At 38.6% G+C, this 21,989-nt stretch overlaps 1 protein-coding gene across 6 annotated transcripts in view; it reads right to left on the bottom strand.

Annotated features, from left to right (window-relative positions):
* Nucleotides 1-21,989, bottom strand: part of thrb (thyroid hormone receptor beta) — a 266,903-nt gene that overhangs the window by 106,191 nt on the left and 138,723 nt on the right. Inside the window, exons 2-4 of one of the 6 annotated variants that reach the window (XM_008118959.3) lie at nucleotides 19,255-19,341; nucleotides 16,271-16,422; nucleotides 15,325-15,428 (exon numbers count right to left, since the gene is read on the bottom strand). The exons of the other annotated variants lie outside the window; for them this stretch is intronic. Coding sequence (XP_008117166.1) covers nucleotides 15,325-15,327 — 3 coding nt within the window. The 5' untranslated portion in view covers nucleotides 15,328-15,428; nucleotides 16,271-16,422; nucleotides 19,255-19,341. The remainder of the gene's footprint in view (nucleotides 1-15,324; nucleotides 15,429-16,270; nucleotides 16,423-19,254; nucleotides 19,342-21,989) is intronic. 6 annotated transcript variants of the gene reach the window in all.

The raw sequence follows: 21,989 nt of genomic DNA, 5'->3' as shown, positions 1-21,989 counted from the left end.
AAGGATTTGTTACGCAAGGTACTGGAAACTGGAGTAGACACCAGAGATAGACCAATGGAGAAAAAAAATGATGGCGATCAAAGACATGGATAAACGAAACTTTCTCCTAAAGAAGAACTCAACAAATTTTGTGAAACCAACAAATTGGGACCTCTATGAAGAATATGTTAAGGATAGGGGAAAAGAAACGACCAACAGGCCAACATAGACAGCTGAAAAGGAAAGGGATTAGGAAAGTAAACATATATCTCAATAAGGACATATAAAGAAAATAAGGACTCGCAACGGACTAGAAAGGAAGCCATATTAATCTGTGAGTGTGTATGTATTTCTCAGTCATTTTTTGCTCTTTTTGTTTTATTTTTCCTTTTCCTTTCCCCTTCCCCCTCTTCTTTTATTTTTCCCTTCCTCCCCCCCCCCCAAAAAAAAACTCCCTTATCCCTAGGGTAGCTGCCATTTTCACCTTACTCTGTATTATGGTAAAAACTTCATTTAAAAAAAAATTAAAAAGAAATTAAAGTGATTTACAGAGTCCAACATAAACTTTGTTAGAACACACAATAAAAGGCAGTGTGCTAATCATGCGGTTACTGATCCCGGGGAGTTTGAATTTTATTTTTTGTCAGAAACACTTTCATTTTCTTGCTAGTATTTGTTTTCATTAGCAAGCGAGCCTTCCCCCCCTCTCTTCCACCACCCACATCCTCTGCAAGACACTTTTTAGAAATTAGTCAACAACTCAGACTTTCTCGGAAGTTCACTGTACAAAGTTATTAAGTCTCTCTCATCAACGAGAACAATCTTCATATTTATTCAAAGTATTTTTCTTCTTCTCTCCTTCCTAAAGACATTGAATGAGGAGTGACTCCTTAGAGGCACTAACCCTCTGCACTTTCTGGCATCTTTCAGAAGGATGAAATATAGGGTTGAGAACTATTCTCTAGTCCAGGGGTCACCAAACTAAGGCCCGGGGGCCGGATGCGGCCCATCGAAGCCATCTATCCGGCCCCCATGGCACAAGGGCAGAAGGGGGTTGGACTAAATGACCCAAGGGGCCTCTTCTTCTCTTACAACCCTTATTATTATTATCATTATTATTAACATTGAGGCTGGGTGGCCCTCTGTCAGGGATGCTTTGCTTGTGCTTTTGGTGCACAAAGGCAGAAGGGGGTTGGACTAAATGGCCCAAGGGGTCTCTTCCAACCCTCTTTATTATTATTATTATTATTATTATTATTATTATTATCATTATTATTAACATTGAGGCTGGGTGGCCATCTGTCAGGGGTGTTTTGCTTGTGCTTTCGGTGCACAAAGGCAGAAGGGGGTTGGACTCAATAGCCCAAAGGGTCTCTTTCAACCCACTTTGTTGTTGTTGTTGTTGTTGTTGTTGTTACAGTAGAGTCTCACTTATCCAACATAAACGGGCCAGCAGAATGTTGGATAAGCGAATATGTTGGATAATAAGGAGAGACTAAGAAAAAGCCTATTAAACATTAAAATAGGTTATGATTTTACAAACTGAGCACCAAAACATCATGTTCTACAACAACATTGGAAAGAAAAAGTAGTTCAGTACACAGTAATGCTATGTAGTAATTACTGTATTTACGAATTTAGCACCAAAATATCATGATGTATTGAAAACATTGACTACAAAAATGCGTTGGATAATCCAGAACGTTGGATAAGCGAGTGTTGGATAAGTGAGACTCTACTGTAATTATTATTGCTCGGTGGCCAACTATAGTCTGGCCCTCCAACGGTCCGAAGGATCGTGAACTGGCCCCCTGTTTAAAACGTTTGGGGACCCCTGCTCTAGTCCATGGACTATATGTAGAGGTGTTGGCTGGTTGAGCAGACTAGGCTGGGTTACAATGGTGGAAATAATACTCTAGAAAAAATTGTTGCACTCATTCTACAATGTAGGACAGGGTTGGACATCATATGACCTTCCAGATGTTGGACTAAAACTCCTAGCATCCAGTGGTAAGGAACATCATCTAACAATATCAGGAAGACATACATGTTCCCACTCCTGATGCTGAGAATCAATGGCTAGCACAATTTTACCTTGAAGTAAATTTCAATGTGCTTAAAAGCAGATTTCCTGGAGGTTAGAGAATGTTTCTCAGAGACTCCTTATTGAAAAACAGTGCCAATTCAGGATATTTTTGCTCCCGAACTATAAATCCAAGTGAATTATCATAGCATTTTATGGGGAAAGGAGAAGGGTTTTTATTGTAGTCATCTGGGTCTACTTAAATACCCCAGTTTTAAATGATTACAGAGCATGAAAACACGCCAATTTAATGTCATAATCTTTAGTACAAATTAGTCATTAGGGAACTGTTCACTTTTGGCAGAAGAACACTGAAAGAGTTGTGCCTTTCCAGGACAGCCTTGTATTCTTCTAGATGAATCTGTTTTTGTTTTAAGGCCTTGGCTTCTATTCTTAGTGAAGAGCAAGTATGGAATCCCATCTCTTAGCTGAGACAGAGCATAATGGAGAAATTTTCAAACACTCACCAGTTAAATTTATCAGAAGAGGCAACTTGATTGACAGAAAATAACAGAAGAAAATGGCCTTCATGTAAATCATGAATGTCATTTGGGTATTATCCAAGAAGCAATTATTTCTTCAGACAAAACCAAATGCTACCATTAGCAGACCCTCTTTCTATGCTGACAGACAAAGTCAGACAACTGAAGCCCTTCTCAGAATAATAGCCTTCTGCAAAACTGGAGAAATAATGCTAACGTTGAAAAGTAGTCTGTGTAACAGGAGGCAATTAATCAATACAAAGGCATATCTTGGAATGTAATTTTCCACTAGACACAAGGGCATTTAAAATAGGGCAAAGGGGACACATAAGCACAGTGGACACTCTTTTGTCAAGACTAATTCCAAATAAGGGTGCAAACAGAAGAGACACACTTATGCAATATATATGCCAACTGAAAATACATTTACATTCATCAAAATATATGTTCTAGGGGTTTAAAAACAGCAGAAAGTATTATAAAATTGTTACTTCCTTCAGCAAGTGAAGACTTTCCATGATTACAAAGTGATGGTAAGTAAACCTGACAACTGATTGGTCAAATGGCTCAGAATGAAAAGCACTACAAAAGTTCTTTCAGCCTCCCACAATATCATCCTTATTTATACAGTTATGAGTGTAGAGACATCATACTGGCAACAAAGGTCCGCATAGTTATAGCAATGGTATTTCCCGTCATAACCTATGAATGCCAGAGCTGAACCATGAGGAAAGCTGAGCGAAGGAAAATAGATGCTTTTGAACTGTGATATTGAAGGAATATTCTGAGAGTGCCTTGGATCACAAGAAGATCCAACCAGTCCATACTCCAGGAAATAATGCCCGATTGCTCACTGGAGCGAAGGATATCAGAAACAAAGATGAAATATTTTGGCCACATAATGAGAAGACAGGAAAACTTGGAGAAGAGAATGATGCTGGGGAAAATGGAAGGAAAAAGGAAGAGGGGCCGACCAAGGGCAAGATGGATGGATGGTTTCCTTGAAGTGACTGGCTTGACCTTGAAGGAGCTGCGGGTGGTGACGGCCAACAGGAAGCTCTGGCGTGGGTTGGTCCATGAGGTCATGAAGAGTTGGAAGTGACTGAACAAATAAACAACAACAAAAATCTCTTTCTGCTGATATTGTCATTTTCCAACTTCATAATTTCATAATTTCATTTCCATTCCAACTTGATTTTTAAAACAACAACAGCAACAACAGTTGTCTTATTTTAAATATTACTTTGACAACATAAGCAGACTTTTCATTGTTAATGAGGACAAATAGGGACATACATGGTTAAAAGCACACTCATAAATGCATGGTCAAAAAAAGTCAGATTAAAATTATTTGTCAAGACTGCGGCGAAACCAGTAGCAATGCGTGACCAGCAACCGCGGTGACACAGCTTTAGTTCCTTAGAAAGGGTTTTTCAGCAATCTGAATACAACTGTTCTTATTATAACAATAACAATACAATAAATCACCATTTAATGAGCAAACAATCTGAAGATTAGGGATAGAACAAGATAGGTAGCAGAGATTAGCATTTCAATTGCCAACCAGTCCAACCAGTAAAGCTGAGGAATGCCCTGTTTCGGTTATTCTGGGAGCTAAGAAGTTATTCCGTGAGCAGTCTTCAAAACTCTCGAGAGTCAAATGTAGGAGGCCTAAGTCTAAAAAATTAAATAAGTCAAAGCTTTCAATGATATATTACTGAATTAAGTGATCAAATGGATCATTCAATACATCCAGAGTATACTACGGTAAACTGCTGATGTGTTTGTGTTGTTAACAGTCATGATTAGCAGCAATGAGGGCTGGTTGTAATGGGATGGAAAGGGAAAGCAAAGAAAAAGCACACATCTGGAGAGAAGAGTGGAGAGAAAATGGTAAAAAATGATAGTTTTGGTGCTGCCTCCAGAGTGCTTAATTAGACATAATAGTTTGCAGATTGTACACAAACTTACACAGAAGTAACAATGTTTAAAATAGTTTATATTGGAAATTTCATAGGATGATATACACTATTGCAAAAGCTGAGGTCCAAAGAAGGACCAGAAAACTCAAGAACATCTGGTGGACAAAAAAGCCTGAAGAAATACAACACTTGGCAGATATCCATGATGCTCAGGGATTTTTTAAAACCACAAAGATCATCTATGGACCAAGAAATCATGGCATACACCCTCTACGCTCATTAGATGGAACCGAACTTCTGAAGGACAAAAAATCAATTGCGCTACGTTGGAAAGAACACTACCACAACCTCCTGAGTCGCAGCTCTAACGCCCCCGAAGAGGTTATCTCGCAAATCTCACAACAACAAAACAGGGTGAGCTTGTAATGCTGCCTAGTCTGGAGGAAGTCAACAAAAAAATAACTAAGCCAGCGGACCTGATGGGATCCTTGCTGAAATCTTTAAAGAGAGTGGACCTAAGCTGATACAACAACTCCACAAGCTCATTGAAAAAGTATGGGTGACTGAGAAAATCTCAACAGACTTCAAGGATGGCACCATCATCACCCTTTTTCAAAAAAGGGGAAAGAACAGACTGCGAAAACTATCGAGGTATCTCCCTTCTAACCTCTGCTGGGAAAATTCTCGCAAAGGGAAGTATTTTATTAAATAATGTCTATAAATAAGGAAGGAAGGTGGGAGGGAGGGAGGTCTGGCAGCTCAGTTTTGCCCATCTTGTATGCATACAATTACCACTGTGAACCTTTCCTGACATTACCTATATGATGGGGCATTTGAGCAGCATAGTCGATTCCTACAAAGGGAATCTAGGTCAGAAGCCTGAGGTCAAATAGGAAATACATTATGGCCCCTGTATATATGGAACTTGTATCCATAGTTTCATTTATCTATGTCTGACAAAATATTTCTATTCTGAGCGTTTGCTAGGGCCTCAAGTGTGACACTGTGGTATTCTTAGGTCAGAAGTCTTTCATTTCAATAGGATTTGCTATTATCCATAATTTTGCATATCCAGGTGGACGTGTGGCTGGTACTCTATTCAGAGAGCAGCTCTATTCCAAATGACCACTACTTCTAATATTGCCCTTAGTGGACACTAGAAGAACTAATACATTACCAATGTACATGTAACAGTGTAGCAATACTGGGAGTTACCATCTGATAAAATAGCTCTGGTTCTGCCTCCCCAAACCAGATGCTGAATTATTGAACTTCGAGGAAACAGAAAATGCCAAAATACTCAAACAAGCCAGTTACAGTTGTTTAAAGTCTGAGTCAGTTCAAAGGCTTCAAGAACAAGAGTCAACAGACCTAATCTCTCGCAAGCTATAGATGAGTTCTTCAGATGTCAGAAGTGGATCATACAGTCAAGGCAATTAATAAAATATTCCTCCTTGGGCGTGAGAACTGGCCCAAAGTATTTAACGGGAGACCAAGAACGCCCTGTTTGCGTGCATTGCTACAGAACCACTTTCCAAAAGCGTTTGGAGAAGCAATTGAGTGAAGTATGCAGCATCAGGTATACACAGTAGTAAGGAAGAGAAAGCCTCCTGCTGAGCAATTGCTTTTTCTGCTGCAGTGAACATTTACCTACCGTGCTGAAACTTGTTTTCTCCTCCGTCCCAGCAGCATTTCCCTTGACATTGCATTACTTTTGTTGTTGTTTTTGTTCAAACGGAAGGGTCAAAAATCTAGGCACCCGGCCAACATCACCTTTAAAATTGGGTTTGGTGCCTGGGTGGTGTCAAATGGTGAAGGAGACTTTAGACATGCTGGTTCTCACAGTCGTTCAGATTGCAAAATAAAAGCCAATTCTTTTAGCTCAGCCATTGCACAACGGTCCAATAGCTCTCCACCCACCAAGTCAAAATTCAGAGTGATAAATTATGTATACTTTCAGCTAATTGGCTATATAAAGGATCACATATAAAGGATTGGCTATATTAAGGTCATAGTCTCACAACTTTAGAGGAAGGCAAGGGCAAACTTCTGGATAGATTTTTGGGGGGAAATCCCACAATAGGGTTGCAATAAGTCAAGGTTGACTTGACAGTTCAAGAAGATGGACTGCCATACTTTAGGATGCATTTGGAAGCACATAAGAGCAAAAAAGCACAACTTATATAGCTGTTTTAACAGTGTTGCAGCACCGCAACAGAACTCTGGCCTGTGATGTAGTTTCCTGTGATGTAGTTCAGTTGCATTGTTTGCTCCTACCTAAGGCTTTTGTAAAGTAAACATCTACAGCTTAGATTAGGGATATTGAGCTACAGTGGTTCTCAACCTGTGGGTCCCCAGGTGTTTTGGCCTACAACTCCCAGAAATCCCAGCCAGTTTACCAGCTGTTAGGATTTCTGGGAATTGAAGGCCAAAACATCTGGGGACCCACAGGTTGAGGACTACTGGGCTACACCATCACCAAACAGCTTCCCTGTTGGTTATGGATGTTGTGGTCTTGCACATCTGGATGAAGCACTTGAGCTTACTTTTTTTTAAAATACTGTAATTACTTGCTAAAACCACTCATAAATTATCAGTGATAAGATAATGCTCTGTATCTCGGTATTTTCAATCTTGTTAAAGGTAATTTTAGACTTTCTTTCAAATACAATAGATTGGGGACGGCCCTCTTTCAAGCAGAATAGATTGAAGAGCTTGGATCAGATCTTTTGTCTCCTGGTCTATGTAGCTAATTCCCTGTACTTTTATATTCGCTGCTGCTTACTCTCCACTAGACAGTTTGTCCAATAAAAAGGAATTAATTGAACTTAAAAATCTGGGAGAGTGATATGGGACACAGATGTCACACTGGACTGACTATTGATTTATTCAATAGGAATCATTTATAAGAGAATAAACACACACACACACAACCATACCCATTGGACCTGTGGTTTCATCTACCAACATCCAACAAAACATGTCCTCTCTAGGACTTTTCTAGATCCAGCCTGACTCTATGGTAACTTCCAAAAACGTCATTCATTTCTATAGGGTTCACTATTATCCACAGTAAATTCAGAAATGTATCCCCCATAGATAGAGTAGTCCTACTGTGGGCATAAAGTGACATCAATAGACACTTATGTATAAGCTTAACAGTATTCTCTGTAGAAGACATCCAATAAAAATTCAGCAGGTGGATCACACTGTTTTCATCAAATTCAAATTATGCACTCACCTGATAAACAAATACAGTAGAGTCTCACTTATCCAACATTCATTTATACAACGTTCTGGATTATCCAATGCATTTTTGTAGTCAATGTTTTCAATACATCATGATATTTTGGTGCCAAGTTCGTAAATACAGTAATTACTACATAGCATTACTGTGTATTGAACTACTTTTTCTGTCAAAATTTGTGGTATAACATGATGTTTTGGTGCTTAATTTGTAAAAGCATAACCTAATTTGATGTTCAATAGGCTTTTCCTTAATCCTTCCTTATTATCCAACATATTCGCTTATCCAACGTTCTGCTGGCCCATTTATGTTGGATAAGTGAGACTCTACTGTAACAGGATCAGTAAATAACACATACATATGCTAATGGGTAGCCCTTCGACTGTCCTCAGAAATAAATCAAGTTAGTCTTTATGGAAGGGGATAGTTAAAAGCAAAAGAATTCAGAAACCAATGAATCTCAGTTATTTCAATTTCTTAAGTCACCCTGCTGCTGACCTCAAAATTCTCCTTCCTCAAAGCAGAGACTTCTGAAGGACTGTCTAGAGCAAAACTGCTAAATTATAATTCATCCACAAGTTCCTATGCCATTTGGGTTCACTTTGTACTGAAGCTTTTAGGTCATCATAATAGGCTAGAATTTGGTATGTGCATAACTCAGGGTAACACTTACATGCTATGGATGTGACCCCAGAATTTATTCAAGAAGTTCAGGTGCAATATCCCAAAACAATCATCCTCCAAAGGTTGGCCCTGGGAAGTGGCCAAGAATATTTACTGGCTGGGAAGGGAGAAAAAAGGCAACTAGGCAGTGTTAGCAGTGCAACCAGTTCTGCAGTTCGGAGAAGGGAAATGCAGGTGCCATCCCAACAGCTGCCTGGAGGGCAGGCCCAGAGGTGCACATGTCAAGTTATGTTTTGCATGCTGTGACATTGGATATCCCCACTCTTTTAACATATATATTTATTCAATGATTGCTTGCATGGTGTAATGGTTTGTGTGTTGGACTATAGCTCTGAAGTCCAGGGATCAAATTCCCAATTGGGCCATGGAAATCTACTGGGTGACCTTAGGCCACATTCTCAGTCTCAAAAGAAGATAAAGGAACCTCCAACCTGAATCAATCCTCATTGCGAAGAGCAATAAGGAAGTACTACCATCAAAAAGGACTCGGTGTCACAGTGGATACTGAAGTGGCAGCTCCCCCTGTGGCCGGAATTGAACATACCCTCATGAAGCTGGAAGCTGAAAAATGTTAAATTGCATCTATTGTCTGTCTGTATGTTGTATGTCTAATAATGGCATTGAATGTTTGCCATGTATACGTACATTGTAATCCGCCCTGAGTCCCTTTCGAGGTGAGAAGGGCGGAATATAAATACTGTAAATAAATATAAATACTGTAAATAAATCCCGCCAAGAAAACCCTGTGATAGGTTGTCTCAGAGTCACAATAAGTCAGAAATAGCTTGAAGGAACACAACAGTAGCAGCAGCTTGTATGACATTTTGACTCTCTGAGATCAGCGAAGAATAGAGGTCCAGCTAGCAGAAGGGCACTTATGGCGATATAGGCAACTTGGTGCTCAATTCTCTCTACAGCAGCCGCATCCTTGAGCTAAGACTGCATTGGCTCATTTTCATATCTGATTGTTTTTGGCTAAAAGGTTGACCATTGTTAGCAACTCCTTGTTACTTTTGCTTGTAATCAGCCATTTAGGTCAGAATCACAACCAGATTGTCAGGACCATAAGCCAATTATGTTGTCAAGGCTTCCTGTTTAACTAGGAACCTTGTGCCGATCAGCAAGCTGTGTGTGAAAACCCATCTGCAGAAATGACGCCAATAAAGAAATAAACATATTTGAATGAATACAACTGAAGTACTTTTTGAAGTAGAAGAATTATCCAGGGTGATTAGTTACAGTTTACTCCCAGGTGGGTTTTAAAAATAGGCTACCTTACAAGAAAGCATTCTGCATTCAGAGCTGACCGCTATCTTAAAACCAAAGAACCACAGGCATCTTTAAATTATAAGAGTTTCACAGATGATCCACGTGATATGCAGGTAGGGCTTGGAGTACTCAAGGCAGTGCCATGTTACAAGTTAACTACAGTCACCAGTTTTGAAGTCATGCCATTTCAAAGGGTGGTGAGGGCAGAGGTGAGCTGATGCAGTGGCAAACATCAACACCATTTTGGCTTCATAATGCAACTGAGTGGAATATTTAGATTTTGGATTTTTTTTTTTGGTTAAAGTTCAAATCTAGATCTGAACAAAACTGGGGCTCAGTTCATCTCATCGTGTCGGATGAACTAAACTAGGGGGCCTTGCACAGCCAGAATTTTAATACAGTTTATAATGGCCATTCTAAGGTAAGTATCCGCCAGCCTACCTGTGAAAAGGGGCCGGGCTGTGGCGCAGCTGGCTAGTAACCAGCTGCAATAAATCACTACTGACTGACAAGTCATGAGTTCGAAGCCCAGGTCAAGTTAAGCCCCCGACCATTAAATAGCCCGACATGTTGTGTTACCTACACAGCCCAAAAGACAGCTGCATCTGTCAAGTAGGAAATTTAGATACGCTTTATGTGGGAGGCTAATTTAACTAATTTACAACACCATGAAAAAGTACAGTTATTCCCACTAAAGAAATGTGGTTAGAAAAAATCATGGATATTAAAAATATGGACAAGCTAACATATTTGATCCAAAAAAATATGGGAAGAGCCATGAAGGAAACGGACTGGTCGAATTTTGAAGAGTACATAGAAGAAGAATTAAGAAGATAACCCAACGAATGTGAAGAACGGAAGATAGAAGAGTGGAAGTCAACCCCCCGCCCCTACCCCCGATTAGGGCGCCTTTCCTTTCCCAATCCACTCTCCCCTAATATTTTTCCCTGCCCCAAACCCACCACACCTATACCCTATATTAGGACCCCATTTCTAGCCCCAACCCCCACACTCTCCCTTAGACTCAACTTTCCCCATACCTTCACATCCTTCCCTTCCCAGCTTTACCTTTGAACCAAATCCCCTTTTTTCCCCTTAGATTTAACTTGTAAAGATTTTCAATAAAAATCATTTGGAAAAAAAAAACACTAGTGGACGGTGACGGTGAAGCAACAGTTCCCCCTGTGGCCAGAATCGTGAAGCTGGAATGTTAAATGCCTCTGTGTGTGTCTATCCTGTATGTTGTTTGTCTGATGGCATTGAATGTTTGCCATATATATGTTCATTGTAATCTGCCCTGAGTCTCCTTCGGGGTGAGAAGAGCGGAATATAAATACTGTAAATAAATAAAGTAGATTACATGCTCAAATTATTCTGTACTAAGCAGGTAATGCATGCAACTTTACAAGGCCATTTTGAAAACATAGGTCAGGAATACTGCTTTCCTGTTTATTTCTTTTTTGGGTCACTGTTATCCAAAGACATTGCTATGTGGATTCCAAACAGAAATGAGAGCTGCAAACGCTATAAGCTCTGTTTAGTCTATAGGCTGCGGCTTAAAATTGACTAGAGTTATTGTAACTTCATAACTGAATATATGAATCTGTGTCTATTCACATAAATCTTGCCTAGAAATAGGTGTCATGGAAGTCCAGTACCATTTACTGTATATACTCGAGTATAAGCCTAGTTTTTCAGCCCCTTTTTTAAGAATGAAAAAGCCCCCCTCGGCTTATACTCGGGTGAGGGTCCTGGTTGGCTTATATTTGGGTCAGCTTATACTCGAGAATATATGGTACATTTATTATTTTTCTCTATTATTATTGGCATTATTACATTTATTATTTTTCTCTATTATTGTTGCTACTATTACATTTATTTTACCTTATTATTATTATTATTGCATTTATTATTTTGCTCTATTTATTATTACTTGTATTATTTTCCTGTAATAATAATAATAATAATAATAATAATAATAATAATAATAATAATAATAATAATAATATGTATTATTTTACTCTATTATTATTAAAAGGACACATAAGCACATTTACATTGAAGAAGATGAGAATAATGATTTGATCCGAGTTGGACAGTCTTATCTTAAATCTGAGCTTTATGTAAATATTCAAAAACATTTAACCTACTGATGCCTCAATTCATGTAATTTTATTGGTATCTATTTTTATTTCTGAAATTTACCACCCTCGGCTTATACTGGAGTCAATGTTTTCTCAGTTTTTTTTGTGGTAAAATTAGGTGCCTCGGCTTATATTCGGGTCAGTTTATACTGGATTTTACTGACCCGATTTGTTACTGATGTGATTTTTATTTTCTTTGAAAAACTATTTCTGGTCCCAGATGTGATGGGCACTCTTTGTGGTTCATGGCCACTAGATAAGAGACAAGATCCCACACCAGAGCATAGGGCCATCCATATGATTCAATGTCTCTTCATGCCCATCAGTCATTCAGCATTTATGAAGTCCCGAGAAGAGCTGCTATTCAGACCTGCCAGGTGGATGGGAGGGGGCAGAGGGAAGAAACCAGTGTGAAGTCTTGGATGGAAGGCACCTTCCTTATCCTTCCTCCATTTGGACCTTAGCCTACTAAGGCGAAGACTCATATTCTGCTACAAATCCACGCCCCCCAATTCCCTGTTCAGGTGTACATGAAGGGAACTGAGGTCTGGCAATGCATTAAAAGTTATCAGCAAACAGCTGCTGTGCCAACATTGAACCATTTACTTTCTTTTGAATGCAACGGAAATTTAGCACTATCATTATAAATAGCCCCACAGTTATGCCTGCTGCCACTTGCTCTGGCTTTAACTACTCCTTTCTAGTTTGCTCACAGAAACTAATGCAGGTGCAAAATCTGACTAAACGTGTATTGATATTTTATTGGGGTTAGGTATAGATTGGTAGTAAGGTAAAGGTAAAGGTTTCCCCTGGACATTAAGTTGTTTGTTTATGCCTTCCCCAGCACTTTAATGAGATAATGGTTTTGTATCGTCTTCCCCCCGACTGTATCTGATACTACTAGCACTTTTATGGCCCAGTTCTTTTTAGGAGTCAACCCAGGATTTTATCAAGCATGTTTGTTTTACATGATTTTATTTGTTTTATGACTTGCTTTATTGTTGATTGATTTGTTTTTATTGTTGTGTTTTATGTTGTCTGTTTTGCCTGGGCTTGGCCCCATGTAAGCCGCCCCGAGTCCCCTTAGGGAGATGGGGCGGGGTATAAAAATAAAGTTATTATTATTATTATTATTATTATTATTATTATTATTATTATTAAGTCTAGTCGTGTCTGACTCTGGGAGTTGGTGCTCACCTCCATTTCTAAGCTGAAGAGCTGGCGTTGTCCGTAGACGCCTCCAAGGTCATGTGGCCGGCATGACTGCATGGAGCGGCGTTACCTTCCTGGCAGAGCAGTACCTATTGATCTACTCACATTTGCATGTTTTCGAACTGCTAGGTTGGCAGGAGCTGGGGCTAACAGCAGAAGCTCACCCCACTCCCTGGATCCGAACCACTGACCTTTCCGTCAGCAAGTTCAGCAGCTCAGTGATTTAATCCGCTGCACCACCAGGGGCTCCAGACTTGTAGTACAATATCACAAATAGACAGAAAAAATGGTTGGTGTGTCTCAATATGTAGTAGCCTTCTACAAAACAAGTCAATTTGATATAGTTAAGCAGTATCATACTCTCTAATAATGAAAACTGGGACTTGTAGGGTCAAGCGTGGTCAAGATGGCAAATGTTATTAATGTGTACACAACCAAGGAGAGACTGTTTGCTTTTGCCTGAGTCAAGATTGAGGTCAAGATTCCACAGTTTCCACATATCTGCCCTTTGCTAAGCTAATTGAATGTACACTACTCATGGAAAGCCAATATAGTATTGTGGTTTGGATTGTGATTCTGTGATTCTGAAGACCAGGGCTCAAAATCCTCACTCAGATACAGAAACATATTTGGGCAAGTCACACTCTCTCAGCTTCTGAGGGAGTCCAAGGCAAACCCCTTCTGGACATTTCTTGCCAAGGAAAGCCTGTGATGGGGGTCACCTTAGAATTGCCATAACTTGGAAATGAATTGAAAATGCACAACAACAACAAAATGTCTTGTGTACTTTGAACTCAGTTTGCCCCAACTGAAAAAAGTATGGAGAAAGATAGTTAAACTGGGACACGTTGTTGAAAAAATGGTTTAATCAAAACTATCCCCGAACATTTAAAAAAAGATTTGGAGGGCATGCAGTTTTTTCATTTCACTGTCCATTTAGTGCTGAGTTTCTTTGCCCCCAAAATGGATATTTGTTGTGAGTTTCCAGTAACAAACTTTCCCTATGGTTTCATTATTCTTGATCGATATGTAAAGAATGGAGGAAGAGAACCATTGCCTTGCAACAAGAGAAACTCACCGAAACCTGGAGGAGAGTGTAATTATAGTAAACAATATTTGTGTCAGTGCTTTGAATGGCAGAGGCAAATAATATGCTGACAAAGTTCAGTACAATGCACCAACTGAGCCAGAAACAGTCTGTGGAAGGTAGAGGCCGTGCACTATAGCTGCTTCACGCTCTGGTTATTTTCTGTGACGTTGCTCTATCTATTATTAACTAATCTTTCTTTTACTGTAAATCATTTCTGCTTTGGAGATGTATTATTATCCCCCTGAATTTTCGGTAGAATGAGTCACAGAAAATTTAGAGACCTCAATCAGTAAGTACGGAAAAACTGGAACAGCTGAATGGCAATACAAAAATTCAAGCTGGATAATTGAAGTCTGCTCCTCTAAAGTTCATTTGGCAACTATGGTCCAGTAGATTTTTTTTTGGATGGCAGTGTCTATTATTCCTTCCTTGCTGGCTATGGTTGCCTGGAGTTGCCTTGCTTGCTCTACATTAATACAGGTATTCAATTGTCTTTTATATGTATCCAGAAAGCATTTATCATATAGGTATTCATTTATTTACAGTATTTATATCACCTTTGGGGTGAGAATATTTACAGTATTATCACCCCAAAGGGGACTCAGGGCGGATCACAATGTACATATACATGGCAAACATTCAATGCCATTAGACATACGACATGCAGACAGAGACACAGAGGATATTTAACATTTTCAAGCTTCTGGCTTCATGCGGGTATGCTTGATTCCAGCCACAGGGGAGCTGCTGCTTCATCATCCACTGTGACATCGAGTCCTTGATGGAGTACTTCCTCATTCTTCTGCATGCTGCTGGAAGGTTTTATGGTGTTGTAAATTACTGGTAGTTAAATTAGCCTCCCCACATAAAACAATACCTAAATTTCCTATTTGACAGATGCAACTGTCTTTCAAGTTGCTTAGATCAACAATGAGCTAGGCTATTAATAATCAGAAGCTCAATCCGACCCAGGCTGGCTTCAAACTCATTCTCGGTCAATAGTGATTTATTGCACCTGGCTACTAACCAGCTGTGCCACAGCTGGTAGATATCGGACCTAAATCTGTGGGCTAATCTCAAGTAGAGTAGACCCAATGAATCAATGCAACTTTTGTAAGTATTGCTTTATCAATTTTTAATGAATTTGATGGGCCCATTTCAGTTGGAACTATGAGTTTTAGCCATAAGGTTACAAGTACATTCATAGCTCACCATTTTTTCCAGCTTTGTTCAGACTTTGTTCAGACTTTCTTCCAAGAATGCTTATATAAATGCACGTGGGATCTCGCAAAGAACTGAAGTGGACCTCTTCTTGCCTACCACAAAGAATAAATCCAGTCATCCCTAAACACTTGAAGGTTTGACTTTTTCAGATGTTTCCTCTAGGAATCTCTAGTCATGCTGAATGACTAGATTTCTAAAAAGAGCACCTTTCTAGGAATCTCTAGATACTCCAATGTAATTCTATAGTCAGCTTCCAGAAGATGTTGACATTAGAGTCATGCTGGAAGATCTAGAAAGTCACAGAAAAGGGTTTTACCAGGTAATAACAAAAGCAAATTATTTACCTTTTTCACTTTCATGGGGCTCTTGTGCCCCTAAAACCAACAGCTGTGGAAGACTAGCTGTACAGAATATTCCATTTTCCCCCTTCTGTTTTAAGGAATTACTACTATCCATTTAACATACAATTCCATCTAGTGATAATTTATGACTAGATCCAGACTTTGATATATTTAAATAGAATATACTTTGTCTTCTCTAGTGTAAAGGGGGGTATGATCAAATGAGCTTGAAATAAGCACCAGTAAAATACTTATTGAGGAAATGTTTATTTCCATTTTTTATTAGCCAGAGCTTACAATGTCATGCAAACTTAGTAAACTGAGCTTAATTATGGCTTGTCAAAACAAACCAGCTTCATAATCTGAGAATGAATTAGGTTGCCTTGTTTCAACAAGAAAATTTGAGGGTATAGATATAATGCAAAATGGAAAGTTGCTTCTTTTTTTAAAAAAAAGTGAAAAAATGTTTTGTGATATGGTGCTGCCTTTTATTCGATTGCTGTTAGACACTAATCATAGTTTTTATTTCTTTTTGCTATGAATCACACATTACATAACATTTCTAATATTTCAAAAACTCCTCTGAAAATTACCTCAAAATGTAATTGATGACTGTTACTTGTTAGAGACTCCGGTGGTGCAGCAGATTAAACCGCTGAGCTGCTGAACTTGCTGACTAAAAGGTTGGTGGTTCGAAATCGGAGAGCAGGGTGAGTTCCCACTGTTAGCCCCAGCTTCTGCCAACCTAGCAGTTCGAAAACATGCAAATGTGAGTAGATCAATAGGTACAGGTTCGGCGGGAGGGTAACGGTGCTCCATGCAGTCATGCTGGCCACGTGACATGCTGGCCTACTCAGAGTTTTGCACAAGCCACCCTCTGTATATGCAGTACGTATGTCCAGGTTTTATATTTATATTGTTACATTGTTTAAATTCATGGATTGTGTTTTAACCTATTGTTATTGTTGGGCCCATCCCCATGTGAGCTGCCACAAGTCTCTTCGGGGAGATGGAGGTGGGATATAAGAATAAGGTTGTTATTATTATTATTATTATTATTATTATTATTATTATTATTATTATTATTATTATTATTTGAGGCATGTATGGACAATGCCAGCTCTTTGGCTTAGAAATGGAGATGAGCACCAACTCCAAGAGTTGGACACGACTAGACTTAATGTCAAGGGAAAACCTTTACCTTTACTTGTTAGAGCAAAAAAGTAAGAGCACGGGTAATTATGCTATAAAAGAAAAGTAATGCTGTTGTTACAAAAAACGTAGTTACTGGTAATAAAATTGTTTGTAAATCATATAATTACTATTACATGCATTTTTACAATATAAATGTAAAGATCGCAGCAACAGGAGACTTTGCTAAAAGTTATTTTCAGTATGAAGAATACAAAGTTTGGAGCTGTTGAAAAGACACTAATGCTAACATGTTTTCATTTTCTCTGTGCAGCTTTGTTTCAACATATTCAAGTATTTCAGCTCAGGTTTCTTCTTGCCTATCTAGTTATGAACAATTATAATGTGTTCATTTACTGGCAGAGAGTCAGGAAAATAAATGGTGTCAAACTGCCAAGTGTTTTTCCAGAGTTAATGGTTAGCACTAAACTTTTCTTTCTTCTGGAACCAAACACTCATCATTTAAATAGAAAGTAATTTAGACTACAATACTCTGCATCCTAACCTAGCAGTAAGCTCCACTAAATTAAGGGAAATTACTTCTTAGTAGATGTATGCAAGATTATGCGGTTAGATTTTTGAAATAAAGCCCTACCATGTGTTAGATGTGTGGTTAGTGATAATATACAAGGGCTCCCAGTAGAAAGTATATAGATGAATTTTGTATTGTAAATAAACACTGTAATCTGTGCTTGGCTACAGAGCATTACCATTACAATGGGCTTTTGGTATTCACTGGGGGTTGGTTCCAGAAGCCTCACTTCCCCATGGTTATCAAAATGCATGGATGCTCAAGTCACACTATATATAACGGCATAGTAAAATGGTCTCCCTTATATGAAACAGCAAAATTAAGGCTTGCTTTTTTGGATTTATTCATTTATTAGAGTATTTCCAAGCCACAGATGGCAGAATACATGAATGCAAAATCTGTGGATAAGGATGGCCAGCTGTACTTGTACTTTTGTTGTATAAACCACACCTGGATTTCTAACCCTGGCTTGTCCCCCACCCCCTCCAAATTTAAGGGCATGGAGGAAATATTAACTGGAGGCCAAAAGTCACACAGCTGAGGTGGAAAATGCATGGTTTTACATGTTTTCAGGTGTGTGTTTGTACTAGTTAGAAAGTTTTATTTAAAGTATCTATATATATAAAAGGGTAATGAAATTTCGGCCTAGGACAAAACAACAAAACTACACATCCCAGAAACACTAAACTTGGCAGCACAACCCCTCATCCATGCCTCTATGTTCATACAACAAAAAGAAAAGAAAAACAAAGTCCTAATTAGAGGGAGAGGAATAATTGTTTTTATCCAACCAACACCACCACACTAAGCCACAGCAATGCATGGCCGGGCACAGCTAGTAACTTTATGTTTGCTTACTTTATTATAGTTGTATTATGACTTTTATTTCTACCAATAAAAATACCATGCTCTGACCTACAAGAAGCACTGCTTGAATATCAAGCAAAAAATGGATGCTAGAAACAATATCATACGAAAGCTGACAGGCACAACCTGGGAATCACGACCAGACACAGTGAAGACAACTGCCCTTGCACTTTGCGACTCTGCTGCTGAGTACACATGCCAAATGTGGAACCCATCTCAACATGTTAAAACAGTAGATGTGGGTCTTATGAGACATGCCACATTATCACAAGATGTCTACACCCCACATCACTGGAGAAATTATACTATTTAGCCCAGCGTTTCTCAACCTGGGGGTCAGGACCCCGGGGGGGGTGCCACAAGGTGGTTTCAGAGGGGTCACCAAAAATCATCAGAAAGCACATATTTCTGATGGTCTAGGAACCCAAATCACTCCATTATTTTCCGTTGGTCCATCACACCAGTGTCATGTGAAAATACAAATAAAAAGTAGCTATATCTTACATATTCAGACCCAATTCCAACTGTTAGTCTCAGTCTGAGAAGACTCACTGAGGCAGCATATGCATTGACTTATCAAATTCCCATTGTGACTAATAATTGGGTATTTGCTGCTTCCCCATATGTAAGGAACTACATTCAATTCCATACAGATTGTGAAAAAGATATCAAAACTGGGAGAAAATGCCAACTTTTTTTCTAAAAACTTGAAAAAATGATGCCAATACTGTGTCTGACAAGTTAAGAAGATACATATGTTCACTTATGTATGGCTGCCCAAAACAGTTTAGTATGTGCTCAGTTTAAGTGGCTCCATCCTAAGAAATCCTGGGATTTGTAATTTGGTAAGGAATTGGAGAGTTCTCTCTGCTGGACCCTCTAACACACTGTTCCTAAACTATAACACTGAGATTTTCTAGCAGAAAACACTATGTATCTCACCCATATCACCCCTGCCAAATGGGGAAAAATTGAGAATATGCTTACCATAATGACAGATCCCAAGATTCTGTAGGAAAGTACCATGATGGTTGAAGTGGTATCAAATTTCTCTGATTGTGTGGTTTAACTACACTGCAAAAACAATGGAGCAAATGGGAACAACAACACAATACTGATGTAATAAGTAAAGTACTTTAATATTCGAAGGCATTTAAAAATATATTTTGAAAGAATTTGTTCAAACTTTCTCCATGCCCTTATGAATTTTGAAGGCAGTTTTTGAAATCAACCAAAAGTTACAAAAATTATAGGTGATGCAATAAGCAATGTAGCGAGTTACATGTATAATATTGTACCAAGTAAGAACAACAGATTACAGTAGAGTCTCACTTATCCAACATAAACAGGCCAGCAGAACGTTGGATAAGCAAATATGTTGGATAATAAGGAGAGATTAAGGAGAAGCCTATTAAACACCAAATTAGGTTATGATTTTACAAATTAAGTACCAAAACATCATGTTATACAACAAATTTGACAGAAAAAGTAGTTCAATATGCAGTAATGCTACGTAGTAATTACTGTATTTACGAATTTAGCACCAAAATATCACGATGTATTGAAAACATTGACTACAAAACTGCGTTGGATAATCCAGAATGTTGGATAAGCGAATGTTGGATAAGTGAGACTACTATACTTTCAATTATTATAATGAATGAGTAGGGAAAATTATATCGTAAAAACACAATCTCTATGTACAGCAATTATCTGTGAGTAAGGATTTGGGGGGAAATCAGTAGCGGCTGCTGATCTTTGATGAATCTGCTCTGAATTTTGCCGCAAACTTTGAAGATGTTATCTAAGATTCTGGATCTACTTGGAGAAAAGTTGCAGAAACTTGGATAGCTCTTTTATAGTGCAGAGTACAATCTGAAGAGGTATTATTCACCACCACTCTGGCATGAAACCCACCAGCATAAAAAGATAATATATATTGACACATCTCTGCATCCAATTAATTTTTGGAAATAACAATGCATACATTGGAGTCATTAATCCAAGTCATTAGTTTCTTGGCTTTGGAGAGCTCCATATAAACTGCATTTTTGTTTAAACGGTTAATTTTTTTTATTTTCCTCATACGACCTCAATGGCATCCTGCCAGAAACCAACTCTTGTTGATATTTAATCTGAACATAATCCACGCAATATCTCCTGTGTTGCTAGGTTGAAAGGGTCCTATACTCATGCAATGGACTAAGCCTTGTACTACAAACGTTATTTTTAGCTTGTGTCATTCTCTGTATCCATTCCAGCTGCAGAAAATAATGTCTCCAGTTGTTTTAAAGCAACATCCTTTTATTTACTACAATGATGTATCATTTTAAAATGGGAATCTTGACAGGCATGATAATTCACACTGAAATAATTGGTTCCGCTAGAACCAAAGAAAAGAATGCAAATACTTAGTTTAAAAACAGCCAAAAGTACTCGTGGTGAAGATCACCCATACACACAGACACACAGACACACACACACACACACACACACACAAAAGGTTACTGTTGAAGAGAGCGAGTATAATATAAAGGTTTTGGTGTTGGACACCTTGATACCAGTATCCCATGAGTCAAAAACAATTCGAAGGTGCACACATCATCATCATCATCATCATCATCATCAACAACAACAACAATAATCAAAGGCTGAAATGTATCTGACACCACAGAAATCTATAGCTGTAGAAAAAAAGAGCTACATTTTAATTTTCCAACAGCTATTATAGTACAGTCAGTCCCCAAGTTACAAACATCCAACTTACAAACAACTCATAGTGAAGAATGGGGTGAGACAACAGGAAGTAAGAGAAATCTACCGCTAGGAAGGGAAATTCATTCCTGAAAGAGTTATCATGGGGGAAGCGTTATCACCAATCATTGTTTCCACAACAAGCCACATTTTTCAACATCTAATAATCACAGGGGCAGAAAGTGAGGTGAAATTTGAACAGGGTAACACAGAGCAAAACAAGCACCACATGGGTGTTAACCTTTCCCTATGCTATCCAAAGCTAAAACATATATATTTTTGGCTGGAGTGACACTTTAAAATGTACCTGTTCCAACTTACATACAAATTTAACTTAAGAACAAACCTATAGAACATATCTTCACAATTTGGGGACTGCCTGTATTAGGATGAGATTAGACACATATCTAAGTAATGGATAATGGTTACATCTCAAATAGACTACTGCAACACACTCTAACTAGGGTTGCCAATCATCACCATCATCATCATCATCATCATCATCATCATCATCATCATCATCATCATCATCATCCTTATTTGTATAACGCCCTATCTCCTCGAAGGGAGTCCAGGCGGTTTCCAACATGTAAGGTAAACATTCAATTGCCGGAAAGAAACCATACAGACAATAAATGAAATACACACACTCAACAATAGAATACAACATAATTACCTTGTTAAAACACACTCAAAGTAAAAATAATATGTTTAAAAACCTATCTTATTGTAGCTCCATCAGTAAAAGGTTCAACAAACCAATGGCCAGGATTACAAGATGAACATGGCCAACTATAAAATGGCTGGTTCAGGGACAGTGCTGCACCCCAAGGCTACGAGAGCACTCTGAAAACCACACTTGAGCTAGATTCACAAGCAAAGCAGTTTAATGAAGAATATATACAATAGAGTCTAACTTATCCAAGCTAAACGGGCCGGGAGAAGCTTGGATAAGCAAATATCTTGAA

The sequence above is a fragment of the Anolis carolinensis genome, chromosome 6 (assembly GCF_035594765.1).
Source record: "Anolis carolinensis isolate JA03-04 chromosome 6, rAnoCar3.1.pri, whole genome shotgun sequence".
In the NCBI taxonomy this organism is placed as follows: domain Eukaryota; kingdom Metazoa; phylum Chordata; class Lepidosauria; order Squamata; family Dactyloidae; genus Anolis; species Anolis carolinensis.
Note: the sequence above shows the minus strand (reverse complement) of the source record. Positions and strands in the feature narration are given on the sequence as shown.